Source organism: Rhinolophus ferrumequinum, chromosome 25 (genome assembly GCF_004115265.2).
Source record: "Rhinolophus ferrumequinum isolate MPI-CBG mRhiFer1 chromosome 25, mRhiFer1_v1.p, whole genome shotgun sequence".
Classification (NCBI taxonomy): Eukaryota; Metazoa; Chordata; class Mammalia; order Chiroptera; family Rhinolophidae; genus Rhinolophus; species Rhinolophus ferrumequinum.
The window spans coordinates 22,214,877-22,234,560 of record NC_046308.1 but is presented as its reverse complement, the minus strand read 5'-3'; the positions used below and the strand labels follow the sequence as shown (position 1 = coordinate 22,234,560).

General features: G+C 47.4%; 1 protein-coding gene across 1 annotated transcript in view; it reads right to left on the bottom strand.

The window, feature by feature from the left end:
- Nucleotides 1-4,374: 4,374 nt before the first annotated feature.
- UPB1 (beta-ureidopropionase 1) overlaps nucleotides 4,375-19,684 on the bottom strand; it is a 31,829-nt gene continuing 16,519 nt past the window's right edge. Inside the window, exons 4-10 of the mRNA XM_033098384.1 lie at nucleotides 19,202-19,296; nucleotides 16,881-17,042; nucleotides 14,960-15,129; nucleotides 10,952-11,033; nucleotides 9,904-9,946; nucleotides 8,528-8,682; nucleotides 4,375-6,839 (exon numbers count right to left, since the gene is read on the bottom strand). Of these exons, the coding sequence (XP_032954275.1) occupies nucleotides 6,756-6,839; nucleotides 8,528-8,682; nucleotides 9,904-9,946; nucleotides 10,952-11,033; nucleotides 14,960-15,129; nucleotides 16,881-17,042; nucleotides 19,202-19,296 (791 nt within the window). The 3' untranslated portion in view covers nucleotides 4,375-6,755. The remainder of the gene's footprint in view (nucleotides 6,840-8,527; nucleotides 8,683-9,903; nucleotides 9,947-10,951; nucleotides 11,034-14,959; nucleotides 15,130-16,880; nucleotides 17,043-19,201; nucleotides 19,297-19,684) is intronic.

Below are 19,684 nucleotides of genomic sequence, written 5' to 3'. Positions count from 1 at the left end.
TCTTGCAACCTTGGTGGAGAGAGATAGTATCTACCTTTAGAGCAAAGGGCAGCCCTACTAATTGTCCAGTATAAGAGATTCTAATTCTCTAAGCTCTTTATTTCATTTTTCTCTTCCTCTACTTAACACAATCCACTGAGTATACAGGAGTCACTTTGGCCTGTGGGAATTGGGGCTTGGGAATTGCTGCAAAAAAATGCTAGTACTCTGGCTGCTGCTATTGCTGTAACAAATTGTCCTTTGTCTCTGACCCGGGAATATCGTGTCTTCTGTCAGCATCCGTGAAACTGAGCTTGACTAACTTGTCAGCTTGCAAATAGGGTAGGATCTCAGACTCTCTCCAGTTCTTGACAAGATGTTCATGCTTTTTAACAGTGAATTCTATTTATTAAAACCTATTCTAGGGGCGTCCGGTTGGCTCAGGTGGTTAGAGCGCAGTGCTCATAACACCAAGGTCACCGGTTCGATCCCCACATGAACTGCGCCCTCCACAACTAGATTGAAAACAATCACTTGACATGGAGCTGATGGGTCCTGGAAAAACACAGTTTCCCAATATTCCCCAATAAAAAAATTAAAAAAAACACACAAAAAACCTCTTCTAAAGAAAACAACAAAAATAAGACAATTTAGCTATTAAAATGTTTATCCCAGCATCATTTGGAATAACAATGAATGGATGAATGAATAAATGAATGAATGAATAACTTAATGTCTACTGTAGGGGAATAAATAAATAAGGGTCCATCTACATGTCAAGCGTTATGCAGTGGGTAAAAAGAGTTTAAAAACAGTTTTTTTATGGTGAAGAAAAATGCTCACATTATATTGGGAAACAGAGGGGAATGGCACTAAATTATACAGATACTGTGATCCCAATTACGTTAAAATAAGCATATAAAAGACTGAAAAGAAATATGCCAAACGTTAGCTTTGGTTTACTTCTGGTTTGGAGGACTAGAGATGATTTTTTTTCCTTCTCCATATTTTTCCTTATTTTCTATAAAATATTTGCTCACTACAGTCAGGGAAAAGAAGCTGATATCTCTTTTGACTGCCATAGTCCCCAGCATTTTCTCTGCCCACAACTCTAGACAAGCCAGCATGCCTTCTTTTGCTCAACAGACTTTCCCTGAGGGGCTGATATGCACAGAGCTGGAGAAAGAAGAAACACGGAGGAAAAAGAGCAGAGGCCCAGTCTTCAGCTTGCACCTCAGACAGCTGCATTCCGAGGCCTATGATTCATCATGGACGGAGATGTGTGACCAGGAAGGCAAGCAAGCAGCAGGCTTTCCAAGAGGGTAGGATCCAGCACTTAGCTGGAATGGCCCAGGGCAAAAAGTTGGAGAGTGACAGGCTCTAAGGGGAAAGGGAGGGGCAAGGGGAGGGACAGGGGATGGCGGGGAAAGAGCTCCATGGTATGTGAGGGTAGACTCAGGTGGGGTGACTGGTCTGGAACAGCCCCCTCTTCACTGCTGAGGTCTGGGAGTGCAGCTGTGGCACCAGCTCCTGTAGGGAGAGGGGCTGAAGAAAGGAACTCACCATCCCTACATATACCTCTCTGCAGGGGGAGCAAAATCAGTTCTTCAAAGGCAGGACTCTGCCTCTGCCTCAGGTGACTTCACGACTGATTTCCAGTGGGATGAGAAAAAGAGAACACCCAGTGCCTTGGCCCCCACACCTTTTAACACAATTTGGTAAAATATGTATACCCTAAAATTTACCATGTTAACCATTTTTTTAAAAATGTATTTTATTCTGTTCCTTTTTTTGAAAATGTTTTTATTGGGGAACAGTGTGTTTCTCCAGGACCCATCAGCTCCAAGTTGGTGTCCTTCAGTCTAGTTGTGGAGGGCGCAGCTCAGCTCCAAGTCCAGTCGCCGTTTTTAATCTTTAGTTACAGGGGGCACAGCCCACCATCCCATGTGGGAATTGAACTGGCAACCTTGTTGTTGAGAGTTCGCGCTCTAATCAACTGAGCCATCTGGCCGCCCCTCCGGCAGCTCAGCGGCAGCTTGTTGTCTTCAATCTAGTTGTGGAGGGCGCAGCTCACTGACCCATGTGGGAATCGAACCGGCAACCCTGTTGTTCAGAGCTCGCGCTCTAACCTACTGAGCCATCCGGCCGCCCCCAGGTTAATCATTTTTAGGAGTACATACAGTTTACATTTTAAGAGTACATTTTAAGATGTACATACATATATCAGTGGCATTAAATAGTTATAGAAATTGTTTGGGTTTAGGGATATTCACCATCATCCGTCTCCAGAGCTTTCTGATCTTCCAAAACTGAAACTCTGTCCCCATTAAACAATAATTCCCTATCAACTCATCCCCTCAGCCCCTGGTTACCACTATTCTAATTCCTGTCTCTATGAATTTGTCTGCTCTAGGTACCCCATATAAATGGAATTATACATACAGTATTTGTCCTTTTGTGACTGGCTTATTTCCCTTAGCATAATGTTGGACATAAGGACATAATGTTGTAGTGTGTGTCAGAATTTCACTCCCTTTTAAACCTAAATAATATTGCATTATTGTGGTTATAGACTGCATTTTGTTTATTGCATTTATTTGTGGTATCCCTGCTTTCAATTCTTTTGGCCATATACCTAAGTGGAATTGTTGCATCATGTAGTCATTTTTGTTTAATTTTTGGAGGAACTGCCAAACTATTTCCACAGCACCTGCACAATTTTACATTCCTGCCAGCAATGCACAAAGGTTCCAATTTTTCCACCTCATCAATACTTGTTAGTTTTTTCTTTAATAGCCATCCAATGAGTATGAGCCAGTATCTCATCGTAGTTTTGATTTGCACTTCTCTAATGATTAGCAATATTAAGCATTTGTTCATGTGCTATTGGTCATTTATATATGTATTTTTGAGAAACAGCTATTCAAGTCCTTTGACAATTTTTTAATGGGTTGTTTTTTTGTCATTGGGTTTTAGGAGTTTTCTACATATTCTGGATATTAACCCTTTATCAGATATATGATTTACAAATACCAGGGGTGCCCCAAAATGCGTACACATGAATTGTATTCATCTTTTGTTATAGGTATATATTATTACAATTTTAATACAGCTTTTTCCTTTCTTAAAATGTGTATACATTTTTTTGGCACCCTCTGTATTTTCTTCCACTCTGTGGGTTGTTATTTTACTCTGTTGATAGTCTCCTTCGATGCACAAAAGTTTTTAATTTTGATGAAGTCCAACTTATCTAGTTTTTCTTTTGTTGCTGGTGCTTGTGGTGTTCTAGCCAAGAAATCACTGCCAAATCCAGCATCACGAAGATTTTCTCATGCTTTTTCCTAAGAATTTTATATTTTTGGCTCTTACAATAAGGTCTTTGATCTATTTTGAGCTAATGTTAGTATGGTGTAAGGTAAGGAAGAGTCCAACTTCATTCTTTTGCATGTGAATATCCAGTATTCCCAATGTGACCATGTTGTAAAGTTTGTCCTTTCCCCTATTGGATGGTCTTGACACCTTTGTTGAAAACCATTTGACAATATACATGAGGGCTTATTCCTGGGCTCTCTATTCCATTCCATTGGTATATGTGTCTGTCTTTATGCCAGTACCATACTGTTTTTATTACCATAGCTTTGTATTAAGTTTTGAAATCAGGAAGTATGAGTCCCCCAACTTCTGTTTTTTTAAGATTGTCTTGGCTCTTCAGGGTGCCTTGAGATTCCATATGAGTTTTAGAATGGATTTTTCCATCTCTGCAAAAAACGTCATTGGGGTTTTGATAGGGATTGCACTGAATCTGTAAGTTGCTTAGGATAGTATTAACATCTTAACAATAGTAAGTCTTCCAATCCATAAACACAGGTTGTCTTTCCATTTATTTATATCTTACTTTAATTTCTTTCAGCAATGTTTTATAGTTTTCATTCTACAAAGACCTTTCTTTTACCTCCTTGGCTAAGTTAATTCCAAACTTATTTTATTCTTTTTGATGCTATTGTACGTGGAATTCTTTTCTTAATTTCCTGTTTGGATTATTTATTGTTAGTGTATAGAAATGCAACTGATTTTTGTGTGTTGACTTTTTATCTTGCTGTTTTGCAGAATTCATTGGTTCTAATAATTTTTGTGTGCGGAATCTTTAGGGTTTTCTACATGTAAGATTATGTCATTCACAAACATAATTTTACTTCTTCCTTTCAAATTTGGGTACTTTTTATTTTTCTTGCCTAATTGCTCTGCTTAGAACGTCCAGTACCACGTTGAATAGAAGTAGAAAAAGTGGGCTTGCGTCTTTGACCATTGAGTATGTATGATATTAGCTGTGGGCTTTTCCTTCTGCTACTGATTTCTAGTTTCATTGCAATTGTGATTAAAAAAGATAACTTTGTATGATTTCAATCTTTTCAAATTTATTAAGACTTGTTTTGTGGCCTAACATACTCTTATGGTGTATCCTGGAGAACGCCTTTGCCCTTTTTTCCTGTTGGGCACATTGTAGTTTGGCCACATTCCTCCCTGACCCCAGATTTTAGCAATAAGCCATGGGCTGGCAGGAATGCTGCAGAACTAGAGAACGAACCCCTGGAGAGCTACAAACCCAGCCACCTCTCATCGTAGATGTGAGAAACCTGAGGTTCAGAGGGGCCAGAGGCTTCACCCGAGAGCACCGGGGCCATGGGCCACAGCCCCGTACAATGAACCATCACTTCCCTCCTGTGGCATCAGCAATGATCACACAGAAACAAAAACTTCCTCCCCAGGTTCATTCCATAAATGTTTACTGAGCATCTATAAAGTCCAGGCAAGAGTTAAACCTTCAAATGACTCCATCTCTGCAGGGCCTATCTACTCTAAGATGGGCCTGACCGTTTTGTTTCCAGGCAGTGAGAGGTGTGGATAATCAAATAGTTTCTGGTGCATTAGTTCCTATTTCATAAATGCACCAACTTGTCTCCTAAGCTGGCCTCTATTTTAGGCTGACTACATGCTCATCTTAGAAACCACAGGCACAAAGGTTTTAGAGACTGAAGGCCACGCAGAAAAGCTCACGCTGTCTGCAGGGCTGGAATCTGAGACAAAGACGGTGCAAAGAGGGCCGTTAGATGAGGTGAAAACCTGAAGCTCAGAGAGGTTAAGGGAGGTAACGCAGAGCTATGGCCAGGCAGCTCCATCGGGCTTTCTGACCCCAGGTGGCGGTCTAGGAGCACCCAGCCCTGACATGGGGTTGTTCATGCAATCCAGGGGCTAGGGCAGGGAAGACATGACACATGACACTGCCTTCTCTGACTAGGAACAGTGAAATGGAACCGAGGACCCCGCCTCTCCCCCTCCCCACCCCGCCCCACGACCTCCGAGAGAACACTCGGCTGGGCTCAGCTGCAGAGCTTTGAGCCTTCACAGACTGGATTTCTGCTGTGTGGTGCAGGGGACAGAGCCCACACGGGCGCCTCACTGACAACTGCCAAGGGATTCCCCGGCCCATCTAGTCTGTCTCACTACTCTCCTGAGACATAAAGCAGGAAAGGGGATACGGTCCCACTTTACAGATGTGAAAACCAAGGTGCAGAGAGGTGAGTCACCTGCTATGTCAGTCAGGCAGCCAGGGCTCAACCAGAGAAGCAGAATCAGTAGGGGATAAAGCCCCAAATCCACAGATGGGGTAGGCCACCAGGAAGGAAGGCCAGGCTGGGACTCTCGGGTACAGGCTGATGGCCTATCCTATATGTACATCTCTAATGCATCACACCATGGATGACTGCTGCCCTCTTTCCTACTGGAAATAGTCATGAGTGCCTTTAAATCCAATCAAATTAGAGAAAAATTCCAGAAAACCTAAAACCAATGCAGAAAGCTCATCCTCAAGATTCTGTTCCTCCAGAACCACTTCTGCTAGCAGAATCTGTATCATTCAGGGTCTAATCAGAGAAGCAGAAAGTAGGATATATGTTACGAGATTTATTGCAAGGAATTGATTTATGATTATGGGGGCTAGAGAGATAAATCTGAACTCTGTAGGGCAGGCTGCCAGAAAGGCAAACTGGAACTGTCAGCACAGACCCAGGCTGCTGTGCACAAGCAGAATTTCCTCTTTGTTGCTGAAGACTCAGCTCTGCTCACAGGGTCCTTTGGCTCATTGAATCAGGCCTATGGGGACAGGGGGGAGAGGGGGAGGGAGGGAGGGGTTTATCTAGGATAATCTCACTTGCTTAGTTAACTGGCTCCGGACTTTAATCACATCTACAAAATACCTTCACGGCAACACCCAGATGAGTGTCTGACGGAAGAACTGGAGACTGCAGCCTAGCTCAGCTGACACATCTGATGACTGTCCCCCCACCCCGCCCACAGCCATCCAGTTACCCTTTCCCACTAGTGCACACACTTCCACGCTTACCCTCAAGCTGCTGACAGTTTAACTTTAACCTGCAGAATCAATGACTGGGATTCTTAAAAATGGAGGTAAAATTCACATAACCTAAAATGAACCATTTTAAAGTATACAGTTCAGTGGCATTTAATACATTCACCACGTGTGTAACCATCACCTCTATCTAGTCCCAAAACATTTTCATCTCCCCAGAAGGAAACCTCGTACCTATTATGCAGTCACTCCTCATTCTACTCTCACCGTCTTGACATTTGAAAAGCAATCTGGGCAGCAATGTTATCAGGGAATCATCAAGGAGAACTTGGACGTGTAAAGCCTGTCACACCTGCTGGTCTGCTGGGGGCAGAGGTGCCTTCCGTGGTGGGCAGGAGCTGAAGGCCAGCTACTCTTTCACAATATTGGGGCGGTAGTTGTGCTTGACAGCTTCGGCAAGCTCCCGTGCATACATCTCATATCTGCCTGTCATCTGAAAGCAAAACAGGTGCACTTTAGAGATTCCCCGTTTATAAACGCCCCTCATTTACTCGCCACCATCCTTTGCCACTAGGGGGCAGCCACAGGACAGAAATGAGTCAGGGAGGCTGGTCCACAGGACAATTTCAGACTGTAACATTGAGGAACAACCCCTCGGGACTTCTTGGCGAGGATTCCAGGGCTGTGGTGAAGATCGTGGATGCTGAGATGACTCATACAACCCGGCCCCTCCTGCTGGAGACTTCTGTGATTTGTTCATCTGGAAGGTGTGGCCTGCCTTGAGGCAGGACGGAGGGCTGTCCTGGGCTCTGGCAGAACCCTGAAGAACAGCCGACAGCCCCCGAGGGGAGTGACCAGCTCCGGGTCACTAGCCAGGAGTGGGGTCACTCCACTCCTAGGGATTTGCACCATGGTCTCCTGGCTCTGGTTCTGGAGGTCCTACTACTCCACATGGCACTTCGTCATGGACACAGAGGCTGGGAGAGGGTGGGGGGAAGGACTGGAAAGCCCACCCAGGGTGCTTGCACCCCAGCATTCCCTCGCTGCCTCCCTCCCAAAGCCTTCACAGGAGCTCAAGCCCATCACCACAGCTCGGGAAGTCTTCTGTCTTCAACAAGTTACTAATGAGAAAACATTCTATTTATTAGAACAAGTTACTCCAACTTGTAATTTGCATGGATTCCTGCATTAATCTGAACTTCCCAGAAGAGGAGAGACAGGCCAGACTTTCCTGTGGGCAATGCCTTGTTTGTCTGATCAGGATGTGAGACCCAGGGAAAGTGCCCAAGGACCCACGCTCAATTACATGGGGAGCCGGGCCTAGAGCCCTTGTCTGGCTGGATCCGAAGTCCTGGCTCCTTCCAGACATGCTGGGCAAAGTCGTTCAGTTGTGGTAAGGTGACGTTCATTGGCATGTATAATTTGCTTATAAGTGGGTGCTGAGTTGGTGGAAATACTGCCCGACACTAATACAGAAAACTCCGTTTGCGTCCATGATGAAATGTTATATTCTATGGGGTCCAAGGCCATGGCTGCCACCGCCCCATTCTAGGAGGGCAGGCACCTACATCCCGCTCGTGAATCCTGGTGTCACAGGTGTTAGGTCTCAAAAGCTGTTTGGAACATTTGAGTTGAGCCTCTCGTTTCACAAACGGGAGCACTAAGGCCCAGGAGCAGAGAAGCCTTGCTTACGGTGACCGAACAAGGAGGTGGCAGAGCCAGGCCTAGGTTCCATTTCTCTGCGTGACCCATTTCCCTCTATTGTCCAGACCTAGACCATGGGGCCCGGCCACAGGCAGAGCCAGACACACACATTAATCTTGTGATAAGTGCAAATGCCTGGAAAGGAAAAAAGGATTAGAGAAGCCAATCCACTCTATTCTCCAGACAAATGAAATTGAGATTAATTTGTTTGAAGGCGCCCAGAATCTAAATCAGATGAGAGGAGAATTTATTGAGGCCTGCTGCCCGGGCATCATTTCGCCCAACGGTTCCACCCCTGTGCACCACCACTGGCTGGAGCCTGCAAGGAGGCAGAGACCCAGCACTCTGCTCAGCTCGGAGTCTCACCCGGACGGTCCCGGAGGGCAAACCCACCAGCCGGGGTTCCCAGCCGTGAGAGCAGGGTGGGGGCCCAAGCAGAGGAGCTGGGCAACAAACAGCAGGGGCTCAGGAGCTCACCTTGAAGTTCCAGATGTCATTCATCTGCCGGCAGAGGTTGAGGTTGAGCTCCGCAACCAGCAGCCCGTCCCGGTTTCGGGAGAGCCCAGGCGTGCGGCTACTGTCAGGGGCTGCCACGTAGCTCGAGCCATAAAAGTAGCCAAAGTTCTGGTGAGCTTTGAAAGAACAAAGGGAAACACCATGAGCTTTGTCGGCACACGGTGGGCTCTGCGGAGAGGCAGGGACATGGTGGGGCATCCAGGGCAAAGGGTTCACACCCTGCACCCAGCGTCTGCCAAATGCTGCAGCCCCAAGGACACACTTCTCTCCTCAGGCCTGAAGGCCCAGACAATCGCTGTAAAAGTCACCCTCACACCCTCACCTCTGCCTCTGGGAACTTTTCTAAAGGTCACCCTTGTAGAGGTCCCAGCTTCTGTTCCCACAGCCCAAGGGAGTCATATGGCTCTGCAGGGCTTCCTGTGTGACCCACTTCCTGTGGCGGCCCCACACGCTGAGCTGGAGCCTATGCCCTCACTTGTTTGCCAGCTGTGTCACCTGTACCCTCACTCTACAGCTTGGCTCCCTCACCAGTAAAGTGGCCGCCCCACAGGCATGTAAGGAGCAGGTCGGCACAGGGCAGGGCCCAGCAGAGGCTCAGACATAGCAGGCAACCAGTGGACCTCATTTCCCTGCCTCTCCCCCACCTCTGTGCAGGGAGCTAACTGGGATTAGAGATTCTAGAAGTCCTGGACCTACAGTGTGTGTGTGTGTCGGGGGAGGGGGGAACCTGGGACCCTTTCAGGACGTGATTTTCTGGGAAACAGACCCAAGGGACACCCTGAGCTAGTTCAGACCCTGTCTTGGTGAGGGAGGCAGCCCCTCCCTCCCGCATTCCTTGCCAGAGAGGCAGGACCAGGAGGGCTTCCTAAGCAGAGGTGAGGCGGTACCGATCCTCAGATCAAAATAATCTGTGGCTTTTAGGATCCCAAAGCCATCAAGGCCGGTGTTCTGGGGCATTTGAATAGCTGAGGGGGGTGACCGACAAGGAAAAGGATGGAGGAAGGGAGGTCTGTAGAGTGGAGGAAGCACCCCCTTCTTCAGGGAGCTCACAAAGGGCTCCCCCACATTTTCTCCATCCATCTTCACACCAGTGCTGAGGGAGGGATGGAGTCCAACCCAATCCCCTTTGATACGTATTTGGGGAACGAGGTGGTCACAAGCCCAGGACTGCGGAGCCATGTCCTGAGCAAAGTCAGGCTCCCACGAGTGGGGAAGAGTCAAGAGGAACCCACCCTCTGCCGTGCCAGCTGTGCGACAAGGTCTGTGGGGCAGACCCTGCCTGGAGGCAGATGGAGAAGGGGACAGGGAGGCCCACCAAGAAAATTCATGGAACATACCTTTCTTCCCATCTCCAGAGGTAAACTCATTCGGAAAGTATTCCTGTGAAATAAGAGCTGGTGAGATACACCCATAGGTGGCCTCTGCGCTCGTCAGAAGTCAGGCGGAGGCAGAGGTAGGTGAGAAACAGTTAAACTGAGATGGAAGGGCCTGTCCTCACGGGGCAATCGACAAGTACTTATTAAACGTCCCCACTGAGCCCCCAGCACTGGGTGAAAAACGCAGGCCAGGCAGCCAGCGGGGAATTTGCCAAGCAAGGTAAAGACCTGGATTTTGCCTTTCGGGAGATCATAACCTGCCGGGAGACAAGAAAGGCATTGCAGAGAGGTGTGCAGGGCTGTGACAGCGGCTGGGGTTTGCCTGTTGAGTCCCAAAGCCCCAGCTTGGAGTCTGTGAAGGCAGGAAGGGGATGTCCACACTCTGTTTTCCATATTTTCCCCAAAGCCTAATGGAAACGGCACATCAAGCTGTGATGGGGTTACACAACTAATTAAAACACCAAGTTTCTTTATGTTGCCAGAAATCAGACCAATTTCGTGTAGACACCGTGGTTATGTCAGACTGGTCAGATGCGCTGATTTGAGTTTGATATCTGATAAGCATGGGGATGATTATTACATATCGAATGCATTATGTTTGGTAGTCAGAATTGTTTAGTGCACGGGGCCCATGGAGAAAAATACGAAACCAGATACTTGGTGGTGAGAGGCTGAGAGCCTTTCAAAACAGTTTCCAGCTAAAAACAAAAACAGACAAAAATAGAGGAGGGACATAGTGATATCTTTAAAATAACACACAGAGCCAGTCTCCTCCCTTCTGGGATCCTAGGAGTTGTGGCATGCACGAAGAGAAGGAACAGGGAGAGGAGTGACAGGTACCCCCTCCCAGGGCAAGCAGACAGCAGCTCCTTTGCCTGTGGCCGTCACTGGACTGAAGAGGCTGAGACCCCTCTGGCAGGCAGGTTTCACCGCAGCTTATCACTCTGTTCCCTCCTCAGTACACCTGGTTGACCAAGCAGAGGAACCTGGCCAGACTTCAGGGACTTACCTCACCCACACGATTGATGGCACAGGTGAAGCAGTGATTGGCAATGGCTGCATTCCTGGCCTCGATTGGCCACAGGGACTCACTGTGAGAGAAGAACGAGAGGAAGCAGGTTACCGACTTCCCAGCCAGACTCGATGGGTGCTTGCCCCCGAGGGGCAGCCGGGCTGCCAGCCTTCCAGGCCTTTCGTGGGGATGGCCAAGGAGACTCGTTGTGCCTGTGGGTGTCCTTTATACTGCAAGCAGGCCAGCCTGTTCTCAACCTGTCCCATGCTCAAGCCCAAGGAGCCTTTGGAAAGGGCCTGCTGCAGGCAGGAGGAGCCCTGGCTCAAATCTTTGCCCTGAGCCTCAGTTTCCTTTTCTGAAACTCCCTCAAAGGGAGATTAGACTGATTACGGGAGATTATGACCACGCAGGTGAAGCTTCTAGAGGGTGCTGCATGGTAGGAGCTTCATAACTGCTACTTCTCGTGCCTTCCCTCCTCCTGGGTCGCTGAAGAACCTGCCTTCCAGGCCGGGCAGAGCCTTACCCGGAAAACGTCAGGAGGGAGTTGGGGGCCTGGAGCCTTGTGCATGGCCCTGTGAAGGCTCTCATTGCCTGTCCCAACCCTACCCTGCTGTGTTGTCTTGCAAAGCAGTCTCCGTAGGGGGAGATTTCAGGCCAAGTGAACAGAGTAAACCTGAAGAAATTTAGGTAATGGTGTGTGTGTGTATTGGGGGGGGTAGATTCTGTGGCAAGAGCCTCTCTTGAGCGGGTCCCCCTTTCCCAGTGCCTTCCCGGTTTCTTCTTCTGAACCCCGAGTCTCTAAGCAGGGGCTCTGGTTCTCTTAGTGGCCCAGGAAGGAGGCAGCCCCCAGACACAGCTGAGCTGTGGACTTTCCTCAGTGAAGCACCCGCACAGGGGAGGATGTAGTGGGAGACCGGGCCCCAGCCAGAGACTGTCCTTCTCCAGCCTCCCAACTAAAATGTGCCGTGGAATTCACAGGGCCTTCTGGTCACTAATTATCTCTTGTCTGAGGAACAACATCATTAAGATTCTGGATTGACAGGCATAATGCCCACTTAGAAACACTGAGTGACTGGGAACGCAATGCCCTGAAATCGTCCTTCCTGTCAGCATGCACCTGGTTCAAACCAGGGTGTAGGTGGAGGGCGTGGATGCTTGTCACAAGTCTAATTCTCAGGAGGATTCACGAGTCTGGGGAAAAAAAAAATCACAGGCTTGATTGAGGGGACTCATTTTGCTGCTTTTTTCCCCCAGCTGCTAAGCCAAGCTGACAAAACTTTTAAGAAAGGATTTTTACAGAAACACACCCGTAAATGACATTTACAAGAATTAAATAGACAGTTGCAGGGAGAGTGCCATAAAACATCTTCCTTGCAATTCTCCAGGGAGGGTGTGCTGCGTAGGACTCAAACCCACAGCTGGCAATAAAACGTAGGCTCTCAAAACAAGCGAGGGAAGGAAAGCCGGAGGTTCATGAGAACCCAGTGCGTGCGGGAAGCATGGAGAGCCCGATGGGGGTATGGGGTCATCCACTATATTCCCAGCACAGCTACATGAGCCCCTGAAAAGGATCAGAGTGGAAAGACGAAACGCAGTGGGAGGATGGGACAGCAGCTTTCTGATTAAGGCACATCTGTGGCCAAAATCTTCAACTAGACAGGCTGCATGGGAGTGCAGGAAGACTCAGTTCATCAAAAAGCACGTCAACTCTATTGTGTGCTTAGAACTGCGAGACCCCAAAATGAGTGAGGACACCCTGCCAAACCACAGCCAGTAGTGGTGGGGGGAGATGCAAGAGATGGGGATGGATGGTTCCGGAAGCTGGGAGCCGCTGCTTGCATGCCGCTGGTGGGGATTTGCCCAGTATTGTGCTTAAATATGCTTGTTATCAGTTCCACAAATACTTCTCATTTTAAGAAAATCATCCAGAATCCCACCATCTTAATAAATGATCTGTTGTAATTTTTCCATACTTCATGACCATCTTTGGCAAAAAAAAGTTTACAGAGTTCTGGTCACGGCCTGTATACATCATTTTTGCTCACGGGTTTTTGTCACGATGCTACATTATCTTCATAAGGACTCTTCAGTGGCTGTATGATAAGAATCCATGGAAGAAATGGGCTGAAACTTACCTAACCCTGACATTTCTCTTCCTTCCAGCTTTTTTCTTATTATAAACAGGGCTGCCAGAAACATCTTCACGCATACAACCTTTTTTCTCCTCCTTTAGATACTTCCTCAAGTAAAGTTCTAGGAGTATAGTTATCTGGTCAAAGTGCGTGAACATTTTAGTAGCTCATGAAACACATTGCTTTCCAAAAGACCTGTTAGTGTTTTAACTATCAGCCTCACCACACCCTTGAAAGGCATGAGTTGGACTACTGTTGGCTGAGGAAGGAAAATCAATAATTGTTAATAAGCCAAATAAGCTGCTGAGAACATAAGCAGTTGTGTGCATATTATGCCAGGGTGCTTCTGCTTGCTTAATTGGGGCTAATAAAAGGGAGCAGGGTCAGGGAGGTGGCCATCTGAGGCTGAGAGACCACAGCTTTGCCTGTCCTGGCCCCAGGGCCAGCCCAGATGCCAAGGGTGTTGGCGTCAGGTTCCTTTAGGGCCCTGTGGGGAGATGGAGCTTGCTAAATGCCTTACACATGGCTGGAAGAGGGGGACTGCTCTAGGGGATGGCCCAGCGTTCTGCCCTGGCCCCGTGGCTGGAGGACCCGTATCCATCCTACCTCACAACGGCCAATGGTTGCTGTCACAGTGACCAAGTTGCCATGAGGCCCCAGGGAGATTCTCTGAGGGGAGATCCAAGGTGTGTCCCTTCTAACCAACAGCACCCCTTGTGGACACAGAAAGGACCTTCAGGTGCACAGACCTGACAGTGGACTTTGGACCTGCTGTGCTAATCAGAACGCTTGAGGGGAAGTTACTCATGAGAAGGGGGCACGATGCTTAAAAGAAAAGGTAAAGTAAATTTCACATTCTGATATTTAGAAGAAATTAGACTGAAATTTAGTGAAGAGCGAGGACAAGCGTGACAGTGGTGGCCGCCAGGAAACTCGAAGCTTGACCACCAGGGCTGCCCCCTACAAAGGACCAGGGATGCTCCTCCAGCCCCCACCCTGCAGGGGCACTGGCAACCAGGACAACAGAGAGTACAAGCCAGAACCTCCCAATGCAGGCATCCTGCTTTGGAGGAAGTAAGATGGGAAGAAAGGTATTTGCACACAAATTCCTAGAGCTCTGGTACTTGTTAATGATGCAAAACTAGAAACCACCCAAATGCTCAGCCATTGGGGAAGAGAGAAGCAGCAGAAGTGCAGTCATCCTGGGTCATCTTAGCTCGGGTGTCATTATTAAATGAGGGGCCCCTGGGGTCTTGCCTAGACTCTCCGGGGCTGTCAGGGCCAGCCCCACTGACTTGATCAGAATAATTTAATCTGTTTCGGGACAGGGTGACACTTGAACACGTAGGCATTTTAAGAAGAAAACACTTTGCTGGTTAAAAACAAGTTTCAGAGCCTCTTGACTGGTCTGTTAAGGACCCTCTCAGCTTCTTCTCCCTCATTTGTCCTTGTCCAGTATCTTCCCTCCATGTACTGGATGCTGCAGACATGAGGTCTAGAAATCCACAGGCCCCCATGCCTTCAGGAGCACAGCAGCTGTGATGGGGAGAGGAGCGAATGCTGGCCAGTCACCAGCTACTCTGGGCACTTTAGAAGAGGAGCTTTTTTGAATCCTGAAAATTATGAGGGTGAGTAGGGAGGGTTATTACCATTTCAGGGTTTAGAATCATAGCAAAGGATAGTATTTCACAGCAGCAAAGCTCATGAGGGGGAACTGTAATTGACATTTGGGGTACTTTTTTTCATGGGAAAGTTGGTTAAATATACAATACACAGTCCCAGGGCTCAGAGTTGTTAGACGTGATGATGGTCGCGCCTGACTGTTCCGAAAGCCATCTCCAAGAACCCTCCCGCATCCCGCCCACTGAGGCACCTGAGCGCTCCGATGGTGGCCGAGGGGTTGAAGATGATCTCGGCCCCGTTGATGCTGTACATGAGCCAGTTGAGGGGGTGGTGCCGCCCGTAGCAAATGTTCACTGCGATCCTCCCAAACTGCGTCTGGAACACGGGATGGCCCAGGTTTCCCTCCATGTAGTACGTGGACTGGAAAACAAAGGGCTGGATATTGAAGGCTCGGAGCTGTAAGACTTCCCTTTCCTTAGACTTGGCAGAAAAAGTGCAATATCACCAGTATTCCAAAAGTGACACTCTTGGGTGTGACTCTAAGTTTCAAATTTTCAATATGCTCAAAAAACAAAAACAAACAAATGAAAAAAACACAGGGGTGAAAACCCCCCAAAAACCCAGACACAATAACTACAAACCAATGCCAGGGGAAATCACCGTGGCTTAACCATTTACCCACAATTTCTTTTGTGACACGTCAAAAAAAAAAGAAACCGAAAACAAAAAAAACAAACCAAAAGCAACTTCCCACATTATTTCCAAGGATAAACTGGGTTAGGTTTCAGTCAGGGTACAACTAAAGACTGAGGTTAGGTCAGCGTTAACATGAGCTGGTCAATGTCCTCACCAATCACATGTTCCTATAAAGAATGTCAGAGCTGAAGAGACCACAAGCTCATTCAGAGCAACCTTTGCCTGCTAGGGGAAGAACATCGGAGCATGAGTGGGCATGTGACTTGCCCAGCTCATGCCAATCTGCGACTAGAACTCACACCCTGAGAGCGCTCTTCTTCACAAAGCCCCTGGGCATCCTACCCCGGGCTAAGGCTGTCCCTGCAGGGCAAACAGGTGGCATACAGTCCTGCCATCCCTCCCTCTCCATCTACCCGCTCGGGGTGCGGGGCCGGGGACATTTCCATGGTTGATACTGGGGATGGGTAGAGGGAAGGTTGGGTCCCAAACAGATCCCCTCCCGGAGCATTTCGCCTCCTCCCATTAATTTCAAAATTTGCCCAAGTCGGGCAGCAACCAGGATGTGCACATGTGGTGGACACCAGAGCAGATCCTGGTGCATCGAGACAAGCCTTTCACTATCTCCAGGGAGCTAAAGATTAATCCGAGGGCAAACAGGTGAGGGCACGTCTTCCTGTCTCCACATCCAGCTGTTGCTGAGAAACGCTGGGTTCTTCTTTCTCCCCAGGGAACTTGGACGAGCTCTGCAGATCGTCTCTAGTCCCCATGACCATCCCAAGAGTGGCTGGGACCCCCACAATCAGAGAAGGCCATGAAGGACTGGGGACATCATTTCCTGAACACCTGTTTATTACTGATCAAGTTCACAGTTCATAACGTAGGTACTAGGTGGAGTTCATTTCCCTCCTTCAAATGTCCCCTCCCTCCATCCTACCCACCCACAAATTGGCATCAACCAATCAAAACAGCAACCCTGATTTATACCCTGATCACAAGCACGAAGCCCCACCTGACACACATGTGCACACTGTCATATGCCATTGTCACCCACTGTTACCCCACACACGGACATGGCTGGGTCGGTTCCCACATGGACTAGACCATGACAGGCGAGGAGCTCAGAGCCTGAAAGGGGCTGCAGAAATTATTTCACGTTTGTGCGTGATTTATTTCAGTAAGTATACACTACTTACTTAAAAGAAAAATTTCAGGCAGCCAAATTAGGTAATATTAAAAAAAAAAATACCCCTCTGTGCTAAAGGTGTTTGGGACTCTCCCGGGAGTCCCCCCGAATCCCGTCTGCCTGTGTGATGTGGGGCAATGTGGGGGGTCCCCCAGGCACTGCAGACACACTGTGTTCCAGTGCCGCACGATGGGACATGACCCAACACAGAACTTCCCTAACGGAAAGGCTCAGTGAGATCTATGCACAGAAAAATGAGCAAGCCAGGTGGGTCACGTGACGCACAGCTCACCTCGTTGAAATCGCCCACTCTGGGGATGTGATTTTTCCTGGTCTTGCCCAGGACTGCTCCGGAATTGGAAATCACCACAGCTGTGTTCCACAAAATGTCCCCGTGCTCTCCGTCTCGTTCCAGGATCGGGGATACCACCACCATGTCATGCTTCTTCGCCAGCTGAAAAAAATGATAAATGTAGCAGAGTCCTACTTTCAAATCAACGGCCATCGATTTTTTTTATTGAAGAATTCAATGGTTCTTCTAAATGACTAGCGTTGGTTCAGAGCCATCACTTATTTTTCGGAAAACTAAATTCCAGTGTTGTCCTGATGCCCAAGCTGAGTGAAATAAGAATTGTCCTGTGTGCTCCTGGTGGGAATATAAAATGGTACAGCCCTGTGGAGAAGCAGTATGCTGGTTCCTCAAAAAATTAAAAATAGAATTACCATATGATCCAGCAATTCCACTTCTGGGCACATATATATATATATATATATATATATATATACACAAAAGAGTTGAAAGTAGGGTCAAGAAGAGATATTTGTACACCAATGTTCATAGCAGCATTATTCATCATACTCAAAAGGTGGAAGCAACCCAAGTGTCCATCAGTGGGTGAATGGATAAACTAATATGGTGTAGCCAAAGATGGGAATATTATTCAGTCTTAAAAAAGGAAGAAATTCCATGGATGTCATCCTTGACATAGATGAACCTTGAGGGCATTATGCTAAGTGAAAAGAGTCACAAAAGGACAAATATTATATGAGTCCAATTTATGTGAAGTATCTAAAGTAGTCAAATTCTTAGAAACAGAAAGTAAAACCTTGGTTACCAGGTGAAGGGGAGTTGTTTCATAGGTACAGAGTTTCAAATTTACAAGAAAAGTTCTGGAGATTTGTTTTACAACACGGTGAATGTACTTAATACGACTAAACGCTATACTTAGCCATGGTTAAGATGGTAAATTTTATGTTATGTGTGTGTTTTTTTTAAGACAATTAAAAAAAGAAGAATCATAAGTGTCATCTACGCGTATAAAAAAAAAAGCTCTCTGACACTGAATTCCTTTTGTCTCAAATAAGAGCATCGGGACCTGGTGAACATCAGGATGAGCAGGCCCAGCCAGTCATTTGTCCTCAATTCTAACTAGCCTGTCATTACCTCTGGCCTTAATGACAGAGAAAGAGGAAAGCAGAGGGGTGGAAGGTGACGCTGTGACTTATGTAAAGGCAGCCAGGCATCCCTGGGCGACACGAGGCACCCAGGTGTCTCCTGGCACCAGCTCTCATTCCCACTCTTCCTTTTCTCTTCCTCTGGCTCTGGTTCATCTGCAATCGCCTCCTAGCCAGTCCCCTTCCTCTTTTCTTGCATAGCACAGAATCAACAACCTGGTGAATGAGAGAGATTTTTTTTTGTTCCCTGAGAACACTGACATTTGAAATCACAACTCAGTATTGACAGAGTCACTATGATTACAGTTCTGCTCAGAAAACCCCTAACTTTATGTGTACAAAGTCTGAAATGGGATATGGAGAAATGAAAGTTCTTTTGTTTGAGGTGAGAATAAGGATAAGTTACAATTTATAACCTCTTTAAATGTTAGAGTTTTTTCTTTTTGCTAACAGCTTTATTAAGCTATAATCCACATAGTATAAAAATCGCACTTTTAAAGTGGTCTTCGGTACAGTCACAGAGGTATGCAACCATCACCACGATCTAATTCAGGACATGTCCACCGCCCCAAATGGAAACCCCACACCATTAGCAGCAGTCCCTCTCCCCCCGTTTCCCTGTCCAGGCCCCAGCAACCGCTAATCTGCTTTCTGCCTCGACACATTTGCCTCTTCTGGACAATTCATATAAATGAGCTCATACAACATGTATTACGAGGTTTTAATAAAGAAAAACGAAGACCAATTTCTATGCTGATAAGATAGGCCGTGTAGAGAAGCTTACATAACTCAAGTAAACAGCAAGTGGAGGAGCAGAGTTCTGGACAAGAAATTGACATTGTCTCTGGTCCCTGAGTGCCAGCTCTACCACTCGCCACTGCAAAATCTATTATGGAGTCACCCCCAGGCCACCCTTCCCTGGCTGCAGCTCCCTCCCTGAAAAAGCCATTAAGGGCCCTTCTGGCTCTGAAACTCTCTGATTTCAAGTGAAAGTACACTAAAAAAAGGGCAGCAAATAGTCTTATCTAATCTTATCTGGCAAAACAAGCACCAAGCGGGAGCATTTTCCATGGTGAGGAGCCACACCCAGCAGCTGTGCCTCGCTCTGTGACCTGAGCATGACGGCAGCTGCTGCCAGTGGAGCAGTTAATGTCCTACCTTCTGACAGAATCTGGTGGTAGGACCGTCTTCTGCTGACTCGGCAAATTCCGTCCATGGAAGCTTCTCTCTTGTACAGAAAGCAAAGGGCATAGCTGTGAAGAGAAGAAAGGTCAGAATTATATCCAACGCTCACGACCTGGTGACGGAGGGTCCCCACAAGAGCACACGGCCCAAGTGCCTCGGGCTGGCTTCCAAGTCCCATCCCTGGTTGTGGACACTGAGAAGACTTTAACCTTTCAGGCTTCATAGCAAAACAAGGGGCTCGGCCAAATGTCTTTCCTCCAGTCTTAAAAACAACTACCGCACAGACTTTAACAGATATTTGCATACCCATGTTCACAGCTGCATTATTTACAAGAACTGAAAGATGAAAGTAACCCAAGTGTCCACTGATGGATGCAGGGACAAACAAAATGGGGTGCATGCATACAGTGGAATATTATTCAACCTTAAGAACGGCAGGACATCCTGACACATGCT